Source organism: Daphnia magna, linkage group LG7 (genome assembly GCF_020631705.1).
Source record: "Daphnia magna isolate NIES linkage group LG7, ASM2063170v1.1, whole genome shotgun sequence".
Classification (NCBI taxonomy): domain Eukaryota; kingdom Metazoa; phylum Arthropoda; class Branchiopoda; order Diplostraca; family Daphniidae; genus Daphnia; species Daphnia magna.
Genome location: NC_059188.1, coordinates 5,074,639 through 5,091,971, shown reverse-complemented (window position 1 = coordinate 5,091,971; position 17,333 = coordinate 5,074,639). Strand labels below are relative to the sequence as shown.

At 38.7% G+C, this 17,333-nt stretch overlaps 3 protein-coding genes and 2 long non-coding RNA genes across 9 annotated transcripts; 2 read left to right on the top strand and 3 right to left on the bottom strand.

The window, feature by feature from the left end:
• Nucleotides 1–1,129: 1,129 nt before the first annotated feature.
• On the bottom strand, nucleotides 1,130–3,103 carry LOC123474361. 2 transcript variants are annotated; one of them, XM_045176403.1, is made up of 3 exons: nucleotides 2,312–3,103; nucleotides 1,846–2,248; nucleotides 1,130–1,778 (listed from the first exon to the last, which is right to left on the bottom strand). In XM_045176403.1, the coding sequence occupies exons 2-3, from the start codon at nucleotides 1,985–1,987 to the stop codon at nucleotides 1,195–1,197; spliced, it is 726 nt and encodes a 241-aa protein (XP_045032338.1). In that variant the 5' UTR covers nucleotides 1,988–2,248; nucleotides 2,312–3,103; the 3' UTR covers nucleotides 1,130–1,194. The 2 variants fall into 2 exon arrangements, with proteins under 2 accessions (XP_045032338.1, XP_045032337.1); XM_045176402.1 differs by having other exon boundaries at nucleotides 1,635–2,248.
• Nucleotides 3,104–6,211: 3,108 nt separating this feature from the next.
• Nucleotides 6,212–8,110, bottom strand: LOC123474059. Its single transcript, XR_006648681.1, has 3 exons — nucleotides 7,888–8,110; nucleotides 6,752–7,702; nucleotides 6,212–6,683 (listed from the first exon to the last, which is right to left on the bottom strand). It is a non-coding gene; the product is annotated as an uncharacterized LOC123474059 (long non-coding RNA).
• A 110-nt stretch (nucleotides 8,111–8,220) lies between these two features.
• Nucleotides 8,221–11,158, top strand: LOC123474058. Of its 4 annotated transcripts, none has more exons than XM_045175882.1 (5): nucleotides 8,221–8,386; nucleotides 8,460–8,556; nucleotides 8,627–8,714; nucleotides 8,779–9,781; nucleotides 9,841–9,978. In XM_045175882.1, exons 4-5 carry the CDS (start codon nucleotides 8,784–8,786, stop codon nucleotides 9,947–9,949), a joined length of 1,107 nt encoding a protein of 368 aa, XP_045031817.1. In that variant the 5' UTR covers nucleotides 8,221–8,386; nucleotides 8,460–8,556; nucleotides 8,627–8,714; nucleotides 8,779–8,783; the 3' UTR covers nucleotides 9,950–9,978. The 4 variants fall into 4 exon arrangements, with proteins under 4 accessions (XP_045031817.1, XP_045031816.1, XP_045031815.1 ...); XM_045175881.1 differs by having other exon boundaries at nucleotides 8,222–8,386; nucleotides 8,779–8,964; nucleotides 9,040–11,158; XM_045175880.1 differs by having other exon boundaries at nucleotides 8,223–8,386; nucleotides 8,782–11,158.
• Nucleotides 11,159–11,993: 835 nt separating this feature from the next.
• LOC116918187 lies at nucleotides 11,994–12,888 on the top strand. Its single transcript, XR_006648682.1, has 4 exons — nucleotides 11,994–12,191; nucleotides 12,252–12,349; nucleotides 12,424–12,563; nucleotides 12,629–12,888. It is a non-coding gene; the product is annotated as an uncharacterized LOC116918187 (long non-coding RNA).
• A 98-nt stretch (nucleotides 12,889–12,986) lies between these two features.
• On the bottom strand, nucleotides 12,987–15,328 carry LOC123474057. Its single transcript, XM_045175878.1, has 3 exons — nucleotides 14,170–15,328; nucleotides 13,703–14,106; nucleotides 12,987–13,635 (listed from the first exon to the last, which is right to left on the bottom strand). Exons 1-3 carry the CDS (start codon nucleotides 15,225–15,227, stop codon nucleotides 13,052–13,054), a joined length of 2,046 nt encoding a protein of 681 aa, XP_045031813.1. The 5' UTR covers nucleotides 15,228–15,328; the 3' UTR covers nucleotides 12,987–13,051.
• Between the last annotated feature and the right edge of the window lie 2,005 nt (nucleotides 15,329–17,333).

The window sequence follows — 17,333 nt, the reverse complement described above, 5'->3', positions numbered from 1 at the left end:
ATAATGACATACCTCCAAACGAAACTGTGGCTCAAGAAAAATATCGGTTGAGGCACCTTGGATTCATAAAGAGAAGCATTATTACTGCTAATATGTTTCGATAATATGTATCCAACCTTAAGTTTAGCAAACATACCTAAACAAAATTAACACATTTTCAAATTGAATTGAATGATTTTTTTATCAAAGCAAATAGATCAACTGGAATCTCACTATCTAGCATTGGATCATTTCTCATGTTTCTTGCGTTCATCACTGCGGAAAGCATATCAAAACGAGCTGTTAAGCAAGGGTGTTACTAAACTATGGACTTGGACTGTCCAAAATGGTCTTCTAAAATATGGACTTCCCGTGGAAACCATAGACTTCATTATTATATATATTATTATTATTATTTCATTCAAAATCATGCCTTGATCACAGTCTATTCTTTTAGCCCGTTGAATTGACTCTCTCATACTAGTTATGCAGCTTGGGTATTTGAGAAGGGACGATTTTGGGAAATGCCTGCTGTCGGTGTGTTAGTAGGTGGATTTTTATTGTCAAATGGTGTACGAATGTGTGAAGCGCAACGTGTCGCAACACGATGATTTGAATGGTCAGGTGTTGGTGTACGAGATTTGGTAGGATTTGGTGTAGGTATACGAGAATTGGTAGGGTTGGGTGTTGGTGTTCGAGATGTACCAGCAGCACTAAAATTCGGAAAAATAACAAAATGGCTTGCTTCGTCATCAGCATTTAAAGAGTCATGAGAAGTTGTGTAAACTACAAGTTCAGTTGAAGTGTGATCGCAATTCTTATTAGATATTTCTCCTTCAATGTCTCCCTAGGGTGTCCCATATTTAGGCTTTTTTTTATTTTTTGAATTTTTTTTTTTATCGGGGTGTGTTTTTTGAAGAAAAACGTCGTAGTGCTATTCATTTAAAAAAAAAATAAGTCTAGGGGTCCCCGTAGGCGAAAAACCGCCAAAAAGTGCCAAAAACTACGATTTTTGGTACTAAAAAATTAAAAATAAATACTTAGGTTTCATATTTCACTGCGTTCTTCAAAACAACAATAGATGACCACCTTACTTATGACTTCATAGAAAAAAAATAATTAAATATCAACTTGTGAGGGTACCCGTGAGTGAAATTCAATGTCTTTTTATTTTTTTCGGTGTTTTGATACAATCGGTGATAAATCAAATTAAATTCAACCTAACTGTTCTTTTCTCCCATTTAAAGATACTTGTTGACGATGGTTTTCTACAACTTGAAGTAAAAACTGTTGTTGTTCTTCATTATGGACAACATTTCTGAAGTCGGTAATCAGCTTAACTCCGCGCTCCGCGCTGTCATTTACTACTTCCATTCCATTGATGATGTCTCGAAGAAATCTGTAGTCTTCAAATTTTTCCCAGTGTGATGATTCAAATTGCATCCACTCTATTTCTTTGCTTGTGCAACGTAGAAGATGGAAAATGAGCCATGATCGCTGGCCGATGAGGTCAATCAAGGTAGGAATAGTATTCTCAAACTGTGGCATTTTCGGCTTGGCTGAAACAAATGATGTAGGACGTGGAATCTTTTTCAGTTTGTTTATCATCATTGTTCGCCAGAAATGAGAATTCCTTCCATCAAAAATTGCTAAAATGACAAGTTCCTCCGTTAAATACCAAAGGTGTTTTTTGCAAGACGATAGCGCAGCATCCGCTACTATTTTTTGTGATTCACCATCTTCCCGGTATTGACACATTCCTCCTATGAATTGAAGGTCAACCGTAGGTGCACAACTAGCTGTAAGATTAAATATTTATTGTAGATAAAGGAAAAGATAAAAGAAATAATTTTAAAGTTTTTTTACCGAGACGGGAGCGCAAAAACGCCATACTATGGAACAACACAATATAATCCGAGATTGTTTTAATTTGAGAAAGTTCATTTTCATCCAGTTGAAAACGTTCAGACAGCATTTGCATCTTTAATGCGTAAATTGCTATGTGCATAAACCGGGCTCTATGATGAGCGCCTGGTTTTCGAAACTGGAAATTTCTTCCCGCAGGAAGAGTCCCCCTAGAAATATCACGGTCAACTCGATCAACTCCCTATAATCTTCTCTAGAAAAACTCTGAGATGCTAGATGAGACTGACCCCAATCTAACACTTTTCTTCCTTGTTGATAAGAAAACGACTCTTCGTCATCGGGCCATTCAAATAAACAGAGATTGTGTGTATCGCGATCCAAGTTTTCCCATTCTTGTTGAAATCTATCCAGACGAATACCATATATATAGAATAAAAAGCTTAATAGTAGGCATGCTAAGAATTACCTTTTCAAAAGCGGTTCGATGGGACTATTAGAATCACCGATTACGGCAGACCAGACGTGTTTAATATGTAACTCGTAAAAGTGATGGCGACAGGCTAGCCATAAAACTGCACGTCCCAGTTGTTGTTCTAATAGCGTAGCACATCCACGATGAATTCCAGTATTCGAGGCGGTGGTGTCAAAAACCAACCCAATAACATTATCGGTGACTTCCCATGTTGATAAAAGATTGACAACAGCATTCTTTTGGGATAACCCAGTTGAGTCTGAAATAATTGGAACGCCGAGTAGCTTGGGAGCTTCCAAATGTGGCTTACCGCTGACGAGAATAGCCACTCTCTCATTCATTTGACCGTTTAGTTTCGTAATCATCTTTGAATCCCAATGGACGACAACAAATTTTGGCTTGTTTGCCATCCATTCTTCAAAAATCTCTCTTGCTTTTTCTTCTCTTTGTTTTTTTCTGTGACGATGACCAGTTGATTTTGACAAGGAAACATCCAAGAGATTTCCTCCTCCACTTCTTATAAGTGCGCTTGCCATAGCTACCTGACCTCTGATGCTGACATTACATCGGTCTGAAGTTTGTGAAATGTCTTTTAGTATTGATCTTGTTGGTAGATCAATAGTTATTACAGACGGATGTGGTGTTGAAGTTCGATCAGGAATGAAGTCTTCAATGTCTTCATCAGTCGACTCGGATATATTACTGCTTTCATCACTAAATATCTGGACTATTTGGGTATTCGTGAGATTTCTTTTCTTTTCAACACAAATTTGCCTTGCCTTTCGTCTTTTTCTAGTTGAATATTTGCTTGATCTTCTCGGCCCATGAATCCAATTTGCGGGGTTTGTCGTTGATTTAATAGAAACTGATAGTCCTGTTTCCACCCGGGCTGTCGAGATGATTTCAATGTTTCATAACAATCGTTGGCAGACATGTCGAATAGCTTTAAAATATCAGATGAAAAATTTTCTATTCTTTTGCTCGTTCTTTCGTTTAACTTCTTTGTTGTGAACTTGCTTCTTGCTTGTAAATCAATTCTCTTAAATGACATCCAACATTTGACAAGCCTGACTATTGCTGTTATACATAAATTTTCTGCTTTGATTGGAATATTTGATTTTTCCCATACTGTTCGCAATTCTTTAAAAATAATTTCACACTTCTCTCTCGTTGATTGAGATCCTTTTGTGGAATATGAACACTGTTGACTCAGGTGTAAATATCTCTTCAACACAAGTGATTTTATGGGTAAGCGAGATCGTTTGGACAAACTCTCCTCTTCACTAGGGCCGATAAGCCAATCGATCGATTTTCCGCGGATATTTCTTCGTTCTTGGTTGGATTTTTTCCTCAGTTGATTTAGCACATTTTCACTTGTCGATTCCCTGACTTGTTTTCCTGAACGTAGAACAGGCATTGCAACAGAGCTTTCAACTGAACAAACTAGTACTTCAACATGAGACAGCTGAGACCAGTGACCCCGTTTTATGAAAGTACTAATTGTGCGCGTTGCCAGATAATCTTAAATTCGGTCACGGGTACCCTCACAAGTTGATATTTAATTTTTTTTTTCTATGAAGTCATAAGTAAGGTGATCATCTATTGTTGTTTTGAAGAACGCAGTGAAATATGAAACCTAAGTATTTATTTTTAATTTTTTAGTACCAAAAATCGTAGTTTTTGGCACTTTTTGGCGGTTTTTCGCCTACGGGGACCCCTAGACTTATTTTTTTTTTTAAATATAGCACTACGACGTTTTTCTTCAAAAAACACACCCCGATAAAAAAAAAATTCAAAAAATAAAAAAAAGCCCAAATATGGGACACCCTAATGTCCACTGGTGCTAGGTTTCTCTTCGCCCTTGTCTTTCTCTTTAGAAGTAATGGGGCTACTAAATCTGAAGAAAAAATATCGTGAAACAGTTACTATTCACTGTGAAAATATCAGCACAGACTACGAAGTAAAGACTGAAATCGGTCCCATAAGCCTGAAAGAACCATTGGGGCGATGCTTGAGCTTGCCGCTTGGGGGCAGCTCATATGCGATGGAGAATTTTTTCAGTAATTTTCCCATTTCAGTACTGATTACGTGCTTCACACACACGGGATTTGCTTGTTATTGACTAGGTGTAATTCCTTAAATAAAGCACCGTAATTTTCCTTTGTCCTTCCTGATGACCCATGAACTATTTCATAATTTTCTACGGTTAGTTTTAAAAATGTCCCATTTCTACTCGTTTCTTGGATCTTTAGAATCAATCGTGAAACACTGTTTGTTGTCAAAACACAAAATGGAAGGCACCGCGTATAAAATGTATAGCACACAGAGGCTCTAGTTGAGATTGAATTGGTGTAGCCGACTAATATTGATCTATACTCTATAAATATCTAAGGAAAAATGTGGGAGGAGTTTTAGGTCTTTTGCAATGCGCGCATCCTGTGATTGGCTGTAAGTTGCCGCCGGCTACTGGCTAAGGTAAATGGCGGGATGAGGCTTTTGGAAGACTAGATGCGTAAAAGGTGGACGAAATCGGACGAGAGGACGGGTGGACGAGACAGCATGTGAGCCGACGGACAGGAGCAATAAATAGGTTGACAGCCAACTAAAACGGACATTTTGGTGGGCAGTAAGTGGGTTGACGGGCAGAGACTGTGAGGAGGATGGTAAACAGAGGCAACGATATGGTCGACGGGCCCCCTACAGTGGTTATTTTTGCTGATCGATTGTTGATCGACGGGCAAAGAGGGGGTTGACGGGCAGAGGAGGGGGTCGACGGTCAAAGACTGTTAGGGATTAGATAGCCAGAGGCAATATATCAGTTGACGGGCAACTTCATTGGGCATTTTTGTGGGCAGCGAGTGGGAGGACGGGCAGAGACTGTGAATGATTCGACGGGCAAATACAGCGGAAATTTTGGCCGGCAGTGATTGGGTCGACGGGCAGAGACTGTGAGTAAGTCGACGGGCAAAGACTGTGAGTGAGTCGACGGGCAGAGACTGTGAGTGAGTCGACGGGCAGGTAAAGAGATTGGGTTGACGGGCACAGACTATGAGGGGGCGGACGGGCAAGGCAACGATAGGGTCGATGGGCAGAGAGGGTGTTGACGGACAGAGGCTGTGAGTGATGTGACGGGCAAAGGCAGCAAATAGATCGACGGGCAGAAGCAAACGACGGGCAGATACTCAGAAGAGAGAAATGAACAGAGGCAACAAAAGGATTGACGGGTCACTATACTGAGCGTTTTTGCGGATCCATTTTTGGTTGACGAGCAGAGAGGAGCTTGACGGCCAGAGACTGTTAGGGAGCTGACGGGCAACTACAGCGGGTTTTTTGTGGGCAGCGAGTGGGTTAACGAGCAGAAACTGTGATGGAGAGGGCGGGCAGGGGCAAGGACAGGGCAGACGGTCCACTACAGCGGGCGTTTTAGTGGACAGAGATTGGGCCGATGGGCAGAGACTGTGAGGGATTAGACGGGCAGATACAGGTAGCGATTTGATGGGCTGAGACTGTGAGGGTTTAAATGAGCAGGGCCACCGATTGGGACGACGGGCACCTACAGCGATCGTTTTGGCAGGCAAAATAGGTTGACGTGCAGACTATGAGGGAGAAGACGGGCAACTAGGCGGACATCTTGGCGGGTAGAAACAGTGAACGGGTCGGCGGGCAAAAAATGGGAACGCAGAAAGCTTTAAGAGTAGACGGGCAAAAATTGAACGTTAACAGTTTGGCAGAATTAAATGGCGAAAAAAGCGTTAAAAATACGCTAGCGCCACCTATCTCCCGGCCCTGGACGGGCCCAAAGTTAATAGTATTTTGACATAATAATATTAGTTTGTTGTCATTATGCAATATTCTTATGATGTATAGACAAAAAATAAATAAAAATAAAATTAATCTGGTTAAAATATCTGTATTTTGTTTGTATTTTGTTTGAATTCAATTGGAATTCTATCACAATATCATCACATCACACATCACAATATCAATCACATGATTGCAGTATGGTAAATATCACATGGTTACCGTATAAAGAAACTGTAATTCATTTTCTAGCAAATTTTCTTTATTTTTTCATCTTCATCCTTGCGTGTGCTTCGCCGCGTTTCTTTTCGACAATATCAACAAACATTTCTTGCCAAAGCATCGAAATCTTAAAGTCACAAACCCTGGATAATGCATGTGGCTTCGTTGGTATTTTCTTGGCCCACAGCTTTAGTAGCACTTCATCTTTTGGTGTTCGAAAAAACCTTGCTCTCTTTTCAGTGATTTTAGCACCACCACCCACACCTGCATGCTGCTCCATATTTTTTCTTGATCCATTTGGCCCATTTCTGCATCCAATTACAAAACAGTATACTGGCATATCCTGCACAATCAATGTAACGAATTTGACTATGAACATTGATTAATATATGAAACTCAATTTGTTCATACCTTTCTATTCCACTGTAAAATAAACACAAACACTGTAGACAAGCACGGAAAAACGTAAAGTGAGAAGCCAAACCAGAAAACACAATGTAATGTCAGCCAAACAAACAAACAATTCGGTGCGTCTTTCACTTTCACGTCTTAAAGATCCATGCAGTGTTGCACGATAGCTTCTAAGAGCCATGAAATCGAGAGGAAATGGGGTTAAATATAACATTATTATAACTAGCCGCTGATTTACTTCGAATATTATAAAATAATTCATGGGCTATCGGCAAAGGTCTTACATTATTATGAAATAAAATTTAGAATACGGCACCCGGTAGAAAACCCGCAAATCCCGTGTGTGTGAAGCACGTAATCGGTACTGAAATGGGGAAAAAGCATAAAAATTCTCCATTGCATATGACCTGCGTCCTAGCGGCAAACTCAAGCATCGCCTAGCGAAGGGTATAGGGGATTTCGTCCTTACTTCGTAGTCTGTGATATCAGTTACCAGTAATGAATTCAATGGAATTTCGGTCAAAGCGAAAAGTTTTGAGTAGTTTATCTTCCTCGAAGTATATTAAAACATCCTTCCGTGTAGTATAAAAGGTTACGAAACGGTTTGTGCGTCTCCTTCATTTTTCCTGGCGCAACTCAGTTTCTTCACCTTCAAACGATTCGTAATCAGTTAAATCAGTAAATTCACCTAAATTGGCGAAGAAATCGTCCATGCCATCCATCACTTATCAACTCGTTAGATGGTAATAATCGATCCAAATATGCTGGGGATGTGCGTATGAAATAAAACAAATAACACAACTGCAAGAAATTAGAGTAAAAAAGTAGTGAAAAGACCCGAAAGTACATGGTCCACCGTTCTGAGACTATTGCAAGTTCTGTTCTGTCTTCCACAAACAATTCTGCTAATATATACTTCCATGAAATGGCTGTTTTAGTCATTCTAAGAACCTATTTGTAAATAAAATACAGTAAGTTGTCGATTGTGAACATCTCTAATGTATAGAAGTAGCGTGGCCTTTATGAGAATCAACCGGCCTTTGCTTAACAAAAGTATATACTACGATAAACTTAAAATTTCTTGACTGAAAACAAAATATGTTGTAATTCATTACATAAGTAACAAGTGTTCTCACCTTTTCTGTGCGAAATATTGTGAAAAAATCAATTTTTAGATGGCATTAACGAGATCAAATCCGCCATTTGTTCAAGTCTTTCTTTGCTCAATAAGTTTTCGCTATTCCGTACAAGCTATAGCAGACAACAACGTCGCCAGTTGAAAAATTTTTAATTATAAAAATTAGTTCTGCTTCTGCACCGATAATTAATTAGTTCGTTAATTTATTTTAAATTTTATATAATTTTGAAATAAGTTGTAAATGATGATTCAAACATTGTATAAAAAATTAAGTTTTTAATTCCACGTTTCAAACATGTCAACACTGCAATTTTCTTAAATATCGATAATTGGGACTTGTCAAAATTACAGTTGCATTTTTTAATGGCGTCCGAATCAGTTCTTTTTGACACGTATTATAAATTAGTGCTTGGCTTTCATTACATTAAAAACTGCACTTATTACTTTGCCCTGGACTTAATTGATTGGGAGATTGTTATTGTTGCAGTTAAAATAAGGTAAAAAACTTTAATCAGCACTTGTCATTCATGGAAATTATATTGATGAAATTTTTTTAAATATTTTGAACAGGTGTTTTTTATGATTATCTAAAAAGTAAACCCATCATACTTCCTATAAACTAGCCATTGAGCTTTTAGTGTTCTGTAAAAAATAAACTCATCCTCAGGTACAAACAATTGGAGACAATACCTCACTGCATGTAAACTTAATTTAATACTCGTGCTGTTTGCTTTTAGATTTAGAGGTTACGAGTCCAATTGAGGCTGGATAAGTTGGCTCTTTCAGAACATTCTGTAAACTTGCGAAAGACAAGGACTGTTGGAGGTAATAATTACAATAGTTGTCTACCGTTGTTATTCAAGGTTTTCTTTAACCTTTCATTTTTTAGTAGGCATGTCAAAATTGTTTAAGAAGAGGAAAGAAAATGTTAAACCCCGTCAACTGCGCAATCGTTTTTTGCACACCTTGACTAATGCCATTGAAGAAGAAACAAGAGAAAAATGTGAGAGCTTGTTCCAATCAAATAGCCCTGTGAGCTGGGGTGATGAATTTATGACAGAGAGCGGCTTTATGGGTGACGATGAAGAAGAAATATCCTCTGATGACTCCAACAATGACAATGTTGATTTTTTCTCCGTTCACCAAATAGAAAGGGATGATAGCCTTCGACAGAGCACTGTAAGCGACGAATCATTTGATGAAGGACTAGAATCTGAATATGATTTGGAAAGTGTCGTCAGTGATGAAGGTGTCCCTTTAGAAAGCTGTGATTCATCGACATACAACTCTTCGGACAGCGACTCAGACTATGCAACTGAGAAGATTGAAGTCAACGAGCAAGACTTCCATCACGCTGATATTGAAGATATCCTTTTAGATGACAACGATGTCGATGGTGCTACTGAGTTACGAAACTTCTTGGCCACCTTCGTAACGAACAAAAATCTCTCCGGGAGTGCTGGGAATTATTTGTTGAAAGGATTAAAGGCTCTGAAGCATCAAAACCACCAATTTGACGGTCTACCAAGAGATATCCGCACACTCCGAAAGACTCCCCGCAAAGTAGTTGTGGAGCACATTTGTGGTGGAACTTATTTCCATTTTGGCTTGGAGAAGGGAATAGCATCACGGCTTTCTGAACTCCTTAACCGTAAAGTTCTCTTCACCTCCCTACTTGAAATACTCGTCAACGTTGATGGGCTACCACTGTACAAAAGTACGAGACAAGAGTTTTGGGATCTACTAGCCCTTATAAAAGGAGACAACCAACCGACGCCAGTTGGAGTTTTTTCTGGCGCGGGAAAACCAAATAACTGTAATGATTTCTTACGCAAATTTGTCAAAGAAGCAAACTACCTAGCTGAACATGGACTTCTTCATCAAGGGCAGGTGTACGACGTAAAAATCATTGGATTCCCGTGTGATGCCCCAGCCCGTTCCTTTATTGCAGGCTCCAGAGGCCACACGGCCAAAAACGCTTGCCACAAATGCAAAACAATTGGCGTGTACTACAGAAAACCCGGCAAGAAGGGTGGACGGATAACCTATCCCGATATTAACGCAGCACTGCGGCTTCACGATGATTTTCTCAGTGATAAATCATGAGATTATTACTTGTTCCGAAGCATCTTGGCAGACATAGATGGCATAGACATGGTAAAAGACTTCCCTTCCGACTACATGCATCTTTGCTGTCTTGGAGTGATGAAGAAGCTCCTACATCACTGGCTAAATCGAGAAACAGTATATCATCTAATCAGCCATGACACCGTAGATGAGATCACCAGAAGATTGCTACTCATCCGTCGCTTTATTCCTAATGACTTTGCTCGTAAGGCCCGGCCATTGACTGAGCTATGCCGATGGAAGGCGACCGAACTTCGACTTTTCTTACTTTACATTGGCCCCGTCATTTTAAGAGACATTCTTCCTCGGGCTTTGTACGACCATTTTATGGTATTTCATTTAGCTATGAAAATTCTTTCGTCGGCCAAGACTTGCTACAAGTACAATACATTTGCAGTCCAGCTGATGCGCCATTTCGTGTCAGAATCTGTTAAACTCTATGGTGGACATTTCATAACGTTCAACGTGCACTGCTTAATCCACCTACCTCTGGATGTTCTTCAATTCGGCCCATTAGACCATTTCAGTTGTTTTCCATTTGAAAATTTCTTGTATCGTTTGAAAAGATTGATAAGAAATAGCTCAAATCCCTTAGCTCAACTTGTGAAGCGATTAAGCGAGTTATCGAATTGCCCCTCAATTCCATCATCTCTTAATTTTACCCTTGTTCCAATAGTATCACGTCCTCACGAAAATGGCCCTTTATTGGAAGGGCTAGATGACTTTGAACAGTTTCAGACTCTAATCTACAAGAGATGGAGAATCACAATCCGGCCTCCAAATAATAATGTCCAACTGGAACTTGACGACAAATCAACTGCTGTCGTCGCCATCGAGAACATTATTCGTGGTGGTGACGGATCTATTTTCATCATTGGATCAATTTTTGAACGAGAAAATTCGTTTTTCATGGCACCTTGTGATTCTAATTCAATTTTGTCTATCAAATATGTTGATTGTCTTTCTCCTACCTTACAACTATAGCCAGTAGCATTCATTTTGTATAAAATTTTTCTTGTACCAAATTTTTTTAATTGTGAAGAGGCTGAAGAAGAAGGAGGTGAACGTTATGTTGCTTTTCCACTTCTCATGGAAAATAAAATTGAGTGAATATCAATACATAATCAATTCATAGAAGAAAAGTTGGTGTTTTTGAGTAAATGGATCATTCAGTTTTATTAAACGTAAAAAATGTCAAAATTATTATAAAACTAGCTTGTTCGTATTTGTGCGGGATTTGTGAGCAGTAAGAAAAAGTATACATTTTGGGAGTGAACTGTGAGTGATATGTTCACTCACAAAACGAGGGAAAAAATATGTGCGGAGATTTTTGACGTGTTCGTGTTTTGTTCACTATCTGGGAGAACTCGTGCTAGCTGGGCGTACTTTTGGGCCTTATGGTACCTCCGGAGGTACCTTGAGCTTAGCAGAGATAGAACACTTGACTTTATCAAAATTTAGCTCAAGTATCTTACTTGACTTTTACTTTTTTGGTTCGGAATACGGCTAAGGTAAATAAACGTTTTTTTTAAAGTCAAGTACATGCTAAATAAAAGTATGATGTTCAGAATTCAACCCCAGTCATCTACAGCAGACTTTTTGAAGTAAGCTTAAATGTGAACTTGACTTTGTAGTTGTAGTCAAATTCCGACAGAAAATTTTCTAATATTTTAGGCATACTTTTTAAAGTAAAAAGAAAGAGTACTAGTTAGCCAAGTTAGCCAAGTAGGAGGGTCTATTAGCAACCAATGGGAGATGACATATTTACATTTTCTGACATGAACGTCGTCTGTATGAAAACAAAACTTGCCAAGTGTTTATTAACGGCAAAAAGTGAAATGTGTAATAAAACATCCAAAAACGAGTGGAGTAAAAGACAGGCGGAGATTCTTATTGACAAAATAATTATTCGAAAAATAAGTTTTTTCTTAAACTATTGTCCCAAAAAAATTTTAATCATTATTTTTAAATAGAGTTACGCAATTAGAAAATTCAATGCCACAGTAACCAAAAAACGGCAACAAAAAGCTTGGAATGAAGTGTTAGAAGAAATAAATCTTTCGTTCCCCAAAGAAAAGCCAAAAAATGGCACAGAAATGAAAAAAAAATTGAATAATTTGAAGACTGCTGCCAAACTAGACAAAGCGCAACACAAGAAATCTAGGACTGAAACGGGTAAAAAAATTTTGGCTTTGTTTCACTTCTATAATTTCATTAAATTCTGTCTTTATTTAGGTGGAGGTGTAGAACATGTTATGAAGCCGATACATGCTAAGAGGTATGAGCATATTTTTGGAAAATAAAATCCTTGTTTGCCTGGAAGTATGATTGAGGTGGTTACAGCTACAAATTTTACTTGTAAGCTATACAATCATTCATATATTATTAACTGCACATCACTTGTTAGGGGTGTGTGAAAAGTGAAACCGCTTATGGTTTGCCGTACCGTGCTTTCTCCGAAATCCAAGAGACGTCGACCGAATATGAACTAACAGTTAATAGGGATGAATATATTCCTGGGACAAATTTTGAATTCACAACCCTTGCGTATGTAATTTTATTCTTGTTGTTTTATTTTGAAATATCTAAATCGTTTCTTTTTGTTTATTAAGGGCTGTACAAACTTTAGCAACTGACAGGAGTGAAAATGATATTGAAACGGGAGACATTAGGGTGTCCCATATTTAGGCTTTTTTTTATTTTTTGAATTTTTTTTTTATCGGGGTGTGTTTTTTGAAGAAAAACGTCGTAGTGCTATTCATTTTAAAAAAAAATAAGTCTAGGGGTCCCCGTAGGCGAAAAACCGCCAAAAAGTGCCAAAAACTACGATTTTTGGTACTAAAAAATTAAAAATAAATACTTAGGTTTCATATTTCACTGCGTTCTTCAAAACAACAATAGATGACCACCTTACTTATGACTTCATAGAAAAAAAATAATTAAATATCAACTTGTGAGGGTACCCGTGAGTGAAATTCAATGTCTTTTTATTTTTTTCGGTGTTTTGATACAATCGGTGATAAATCAAATTAAATTCAACCTAACTGTTCTTTTCTCCCATTTAAAGATACTTGTTGACGATGGTTTTCTACAACTTGAAGTAAAAACTGTTGTTGTTCTTCATTATGGACAACATTTCTGAAGTCGGTAATCAGCTTAACTCCGCGCTCCGCGCTGTCATTTACTACTTCCATTCCATTGATGATGTCTCGAAGAAATCTGTAGTCTTCAAATTTTTCCCAGTGTGATGATTCAAATTGCATCCACTCTATTTCTTTGCTTGTGCAACGTAGAAGATGGAAAATGAGCCATGATCGCTGGCCGATGAGGTCAATCAAGGTAGGAATAGTATTCTCAAACTGTGGCATTTTCGGCTTGGCTGAAACAAATGATGTAGGACGTGGAATCTTTTTCAGTTTGTTTATCATCATTGTTCGCCAGAAATGAGAATTCCTTCCATCAAAAATTGCTAAAATGACAAGTTCCTCCGTTAAATACCAAAGGTGTTTTTTGCAAGACGATAGCGCAGCATCCGCTACTATTTTTTGTGATTCACCATCTTCCCGGTATTGACACATTCCTCCTATGAATTGAAGGTCAACCGTAGGTGCACAACTAGCTGTAAGATTAAATATTTATTGTAGATAAAGGAAAAGATAAAAGAAATAATTTTAAAGTTTTTTTACCGAGACGGGAGCGCAAAAACGCCATACTATGGAACAACACAATATAATCCGAGATTGTTTTAATTTGAGAAAGTTCATTTTCATCCAGTTGAAAACGTTCAGACAGCATTTGCATCTTTAATGCGTAAATTGCTATGTGCATAAACCGGGCTCTATGATGAGCGCCTGGTTTTCGAAACTGGAAATTTCTTCCCGCAGGAAGAGTCCCCCCTAGAAATATCACGGTCAACTCGATCAACTCCCTATAATCTTCTCTAGAAAAACTCTGAGATGCTAGATGAGACTGACCCCAATCTAACACTTTTCTTCCTTGTTGATAAGAAAACGACTCTTCGTCATCGGGCCATTCAAATAAACAGAGATTGTGTGTATCGCGATCCAAGTTTTCCCATTCTTGTTGAAATCTATCCAGACGAATACCATATATATAGAATAAAAAGCTTAATAGTAGGCATGCTAAGAATTACCTTTTCAAAAGCGGTTCGATGGGACTATTAGAATCACCGATTACGGCAGACCAGACGTGTTTAATATGTAACTCGTAAAAGTGATGGCGACAGGCTAGCCATAAAACTGCACGTCCCAGTTGTTGTTCTAATAGCGTAGCACATCCACGATGAATTCCAGTATTCGAGGCGGTGGTGTCAAAAACCAACCCAATAACATTATCGGTGACTTCCCATGTTGATAAAAGATTGACAACAGCATTCTTTTGGGATAACCCAGTTGAGTCTGAAATAATTGGAACGCCGAGTAGCTTGGGAGCTTCCAAATGTGGCTTACCGCTGACGAGAATAGCCACTCTCTCATTCATTTGACCGTTTAGTTTCGTAATCATCTTTGAATCCCAATGGACGACAACAAATTTTGGCTTGTTTGCCATCCATTCTTCAAAAATCTCTCTTGCTTTTTCTTCTCTTTGTTTTTTTCTGTGACGATGACCAGTTGATTTTGACAAGGAAACATCCAAGAGATTTCCTCCTCCACTTCTTATAAGTGCGCTTGCCATAGCTACCTGACCTCTGATGCTGACATTACATCGGTCTGAAGTTTGTGAAATGTCTTTTAGTATTGATCTTGTTGGTAGATCAATAGTTATTACAGACGGATGTGGTGTTGAAGTTCGATCAGGAATGAAGTCTTCAATGTCTTCATCAGTCGACTCGGATATATTACTGCTTTCATCACTAAATATCTGGACTATTTGGGTATTCGTGAGATTTCTTTTCTTTTCAACACAAATTTGCCTTGCCTTTCGTCTTTTTTCTAGTTGAATATTTGCTTGATCTTCTCGGCCCATGAATCCAATTTGCGGGGTTTGTCGTTGATTTAATAGAAACTGATAGTCCTGTTTCCACCCGGGCTGTCGAGATGATTTCAATGTTTCATAACAATCGTTGGCAGACATGTCGAATAGCTTTAAAATATCAGATGAAAAATTTTCTATTCTTTTGCTCGTTCTTTCGTTTAACTTCTTTGTTGTGAACTTGCTTCTTGCTTGTAAATCAATTCTCTTAAATGACATCCAACATTTGACAAGCCTGACTATTGCTGTTATACATAAATTTTCTGCTTTGATTGGAATATTTGATTTTTCCCATACTGTTCGCAATTCTTTAAAAATAATTTCACAATTCTCTCTCGTTGATTGAGATCCTTTTGTGGAATATGAACACTGTTGACTCAGGTGTAAATATCTCTTCAACACAAGTGATTTTATGGGTAAGCGAGATCGTTTGGACAAACTCTCCTCTTCACTAGGGCCGATAAGCCAATCGATCGATTTTCCGCGGATATTTCTTCGTTCTTGGCTGGATTTTTTCCTCAGTTGATTTAGCACATTTTCACTTGTCGATTCCCTGACTTGTTTTCCTGAACGTAGAACAGGCATTGCAACAGAGCTTTCAACTGAACAAACTAGTACTTCAACATGAGACAGCTGAGACCAGTGACCCCGTTTTATGAAAGTACTAATTGTGCGCGTTGCCAGATAATCTTAAATTCGGTCACGGGTACCCTCACAAGTTGATATTTAATTTTTTTTTTCTATGAAGTCATAAGTAAGGTGATCATCTATTGTTGTTTTGAAGAACGCAGTGAAATATGAAACCGAAGTATTTATTTTTAATTTTTTAGTACCAAAAATCGTAGTTTTTGGCACTTTTTGGCGGTTTTTCGCCTACGGGGACCCCTAGACTTTTTTTTTTTTTTAATGAATAGCACTACGACGTTTTTCTTCAAAAAACACACCCCGATAAAAAAAAAATTCAAAAAATAAAAAAAAGCCCAAATATGGGACACCCTATGGTAAGGGGTATGAGTCTTTTACCGTTACTGCGTTAAGTTTGCGATAGTCCACGCAGAAGCGCCAAGTACCATCTTTTTTCTTGGCTAAAACCACTGGGGAAGACCAAGGGCTGTCAGAAGGTTCTATGACCCTTCTACGCAGCATTCCTTCCACTTGATCTTGAATAACAGCTCGTTCTTTCCAGGCACTCTTGTAAGGAAGTTGGTGGATTAGGTGCGCATTAGCGGTATTGATGTCATGTTTGACGACTGAACAGTATCCCAAATCATCCTCGTTTAGTGCAAAGCAATGAGCAAATTGCTTGAGGATTTTTACTGTCTCTTCTTTCTCTTCTTTTGTTAGATTTTCCCCAATTCTTCCTTCGAGATGTTTCAACAATTCTTCTTTCTCTGCATCTGCATCTTGGTTCTCCACCGAAGCATCTAGTGTTAGAATTTCTTGAATTTCTTCCATGTCTTCAGCTTCGGGGTGTTTCTCTAGGGTTCCCAGTGTCAATCTTTTTTCTAGCCACACTGTTTTTGGAGACAGGTTGGCGACTGGAATATCTTTCAAATCCGTTTGTACGAGCGCGTGACCGGTAGACAGACTTGATGTTGCTAACAGTGAAGCTGATGGTGTGACGATGCACGAACCTTCCATTCTGTGAGAGATAGATGTTGGAATTTGCTTTACCGTGTATGCTGGTATTTCTTGACTATCTTTTGAAATCAGCCGGCTTTCTTGTGACTGTTCTACTTGGAGAGCAGTGATTTCTGGAAGCGGTGATTTCCCTGTCGTGAATGATGACTCTTCTGACTCGTAGTCAATGTGGATAGCTCGAAATTGTTGTAGGAAGTCATTTCCTAACAGTAGTTCAAAACCCGACATTGGCATAACTATTGCGTTACCTTTTATAGTTTTGCCTCTGTGGGTTACTACTATGTCTGCCGTACTCTGTGGTGACAGGGTTTGACCATTTACTAGACGGATCTTTGGTCCGACTAGAGGTTTTTTGACAAATTCCGTTTTCTCTAGTAATTCGGGTGAGATTACTGTGACTGCAGCTCCTGTATCAATCAGTGCTGTTGCAGTTATTTCTCCACACCTTACTGCTTCCTTTATTAGTCTTGCATGGTTCAAGTTGAACACGATCATTTCTGGGTCAGCCATTTTTTCTTCCAACGTATCTGGAACGGTTAGGTTGATGGAAAGATTTCCCTTTGCAGTCGCCCCTGCGGCTGCATCTTTAGGCGGACCTCTGTATTGTTCTGATTCAGGGTTCTTGAAGCAGTTGCGAGCAATGTGTCCTGACCTCTTACAAAAAAAACATTGCGGCCTTCCTGC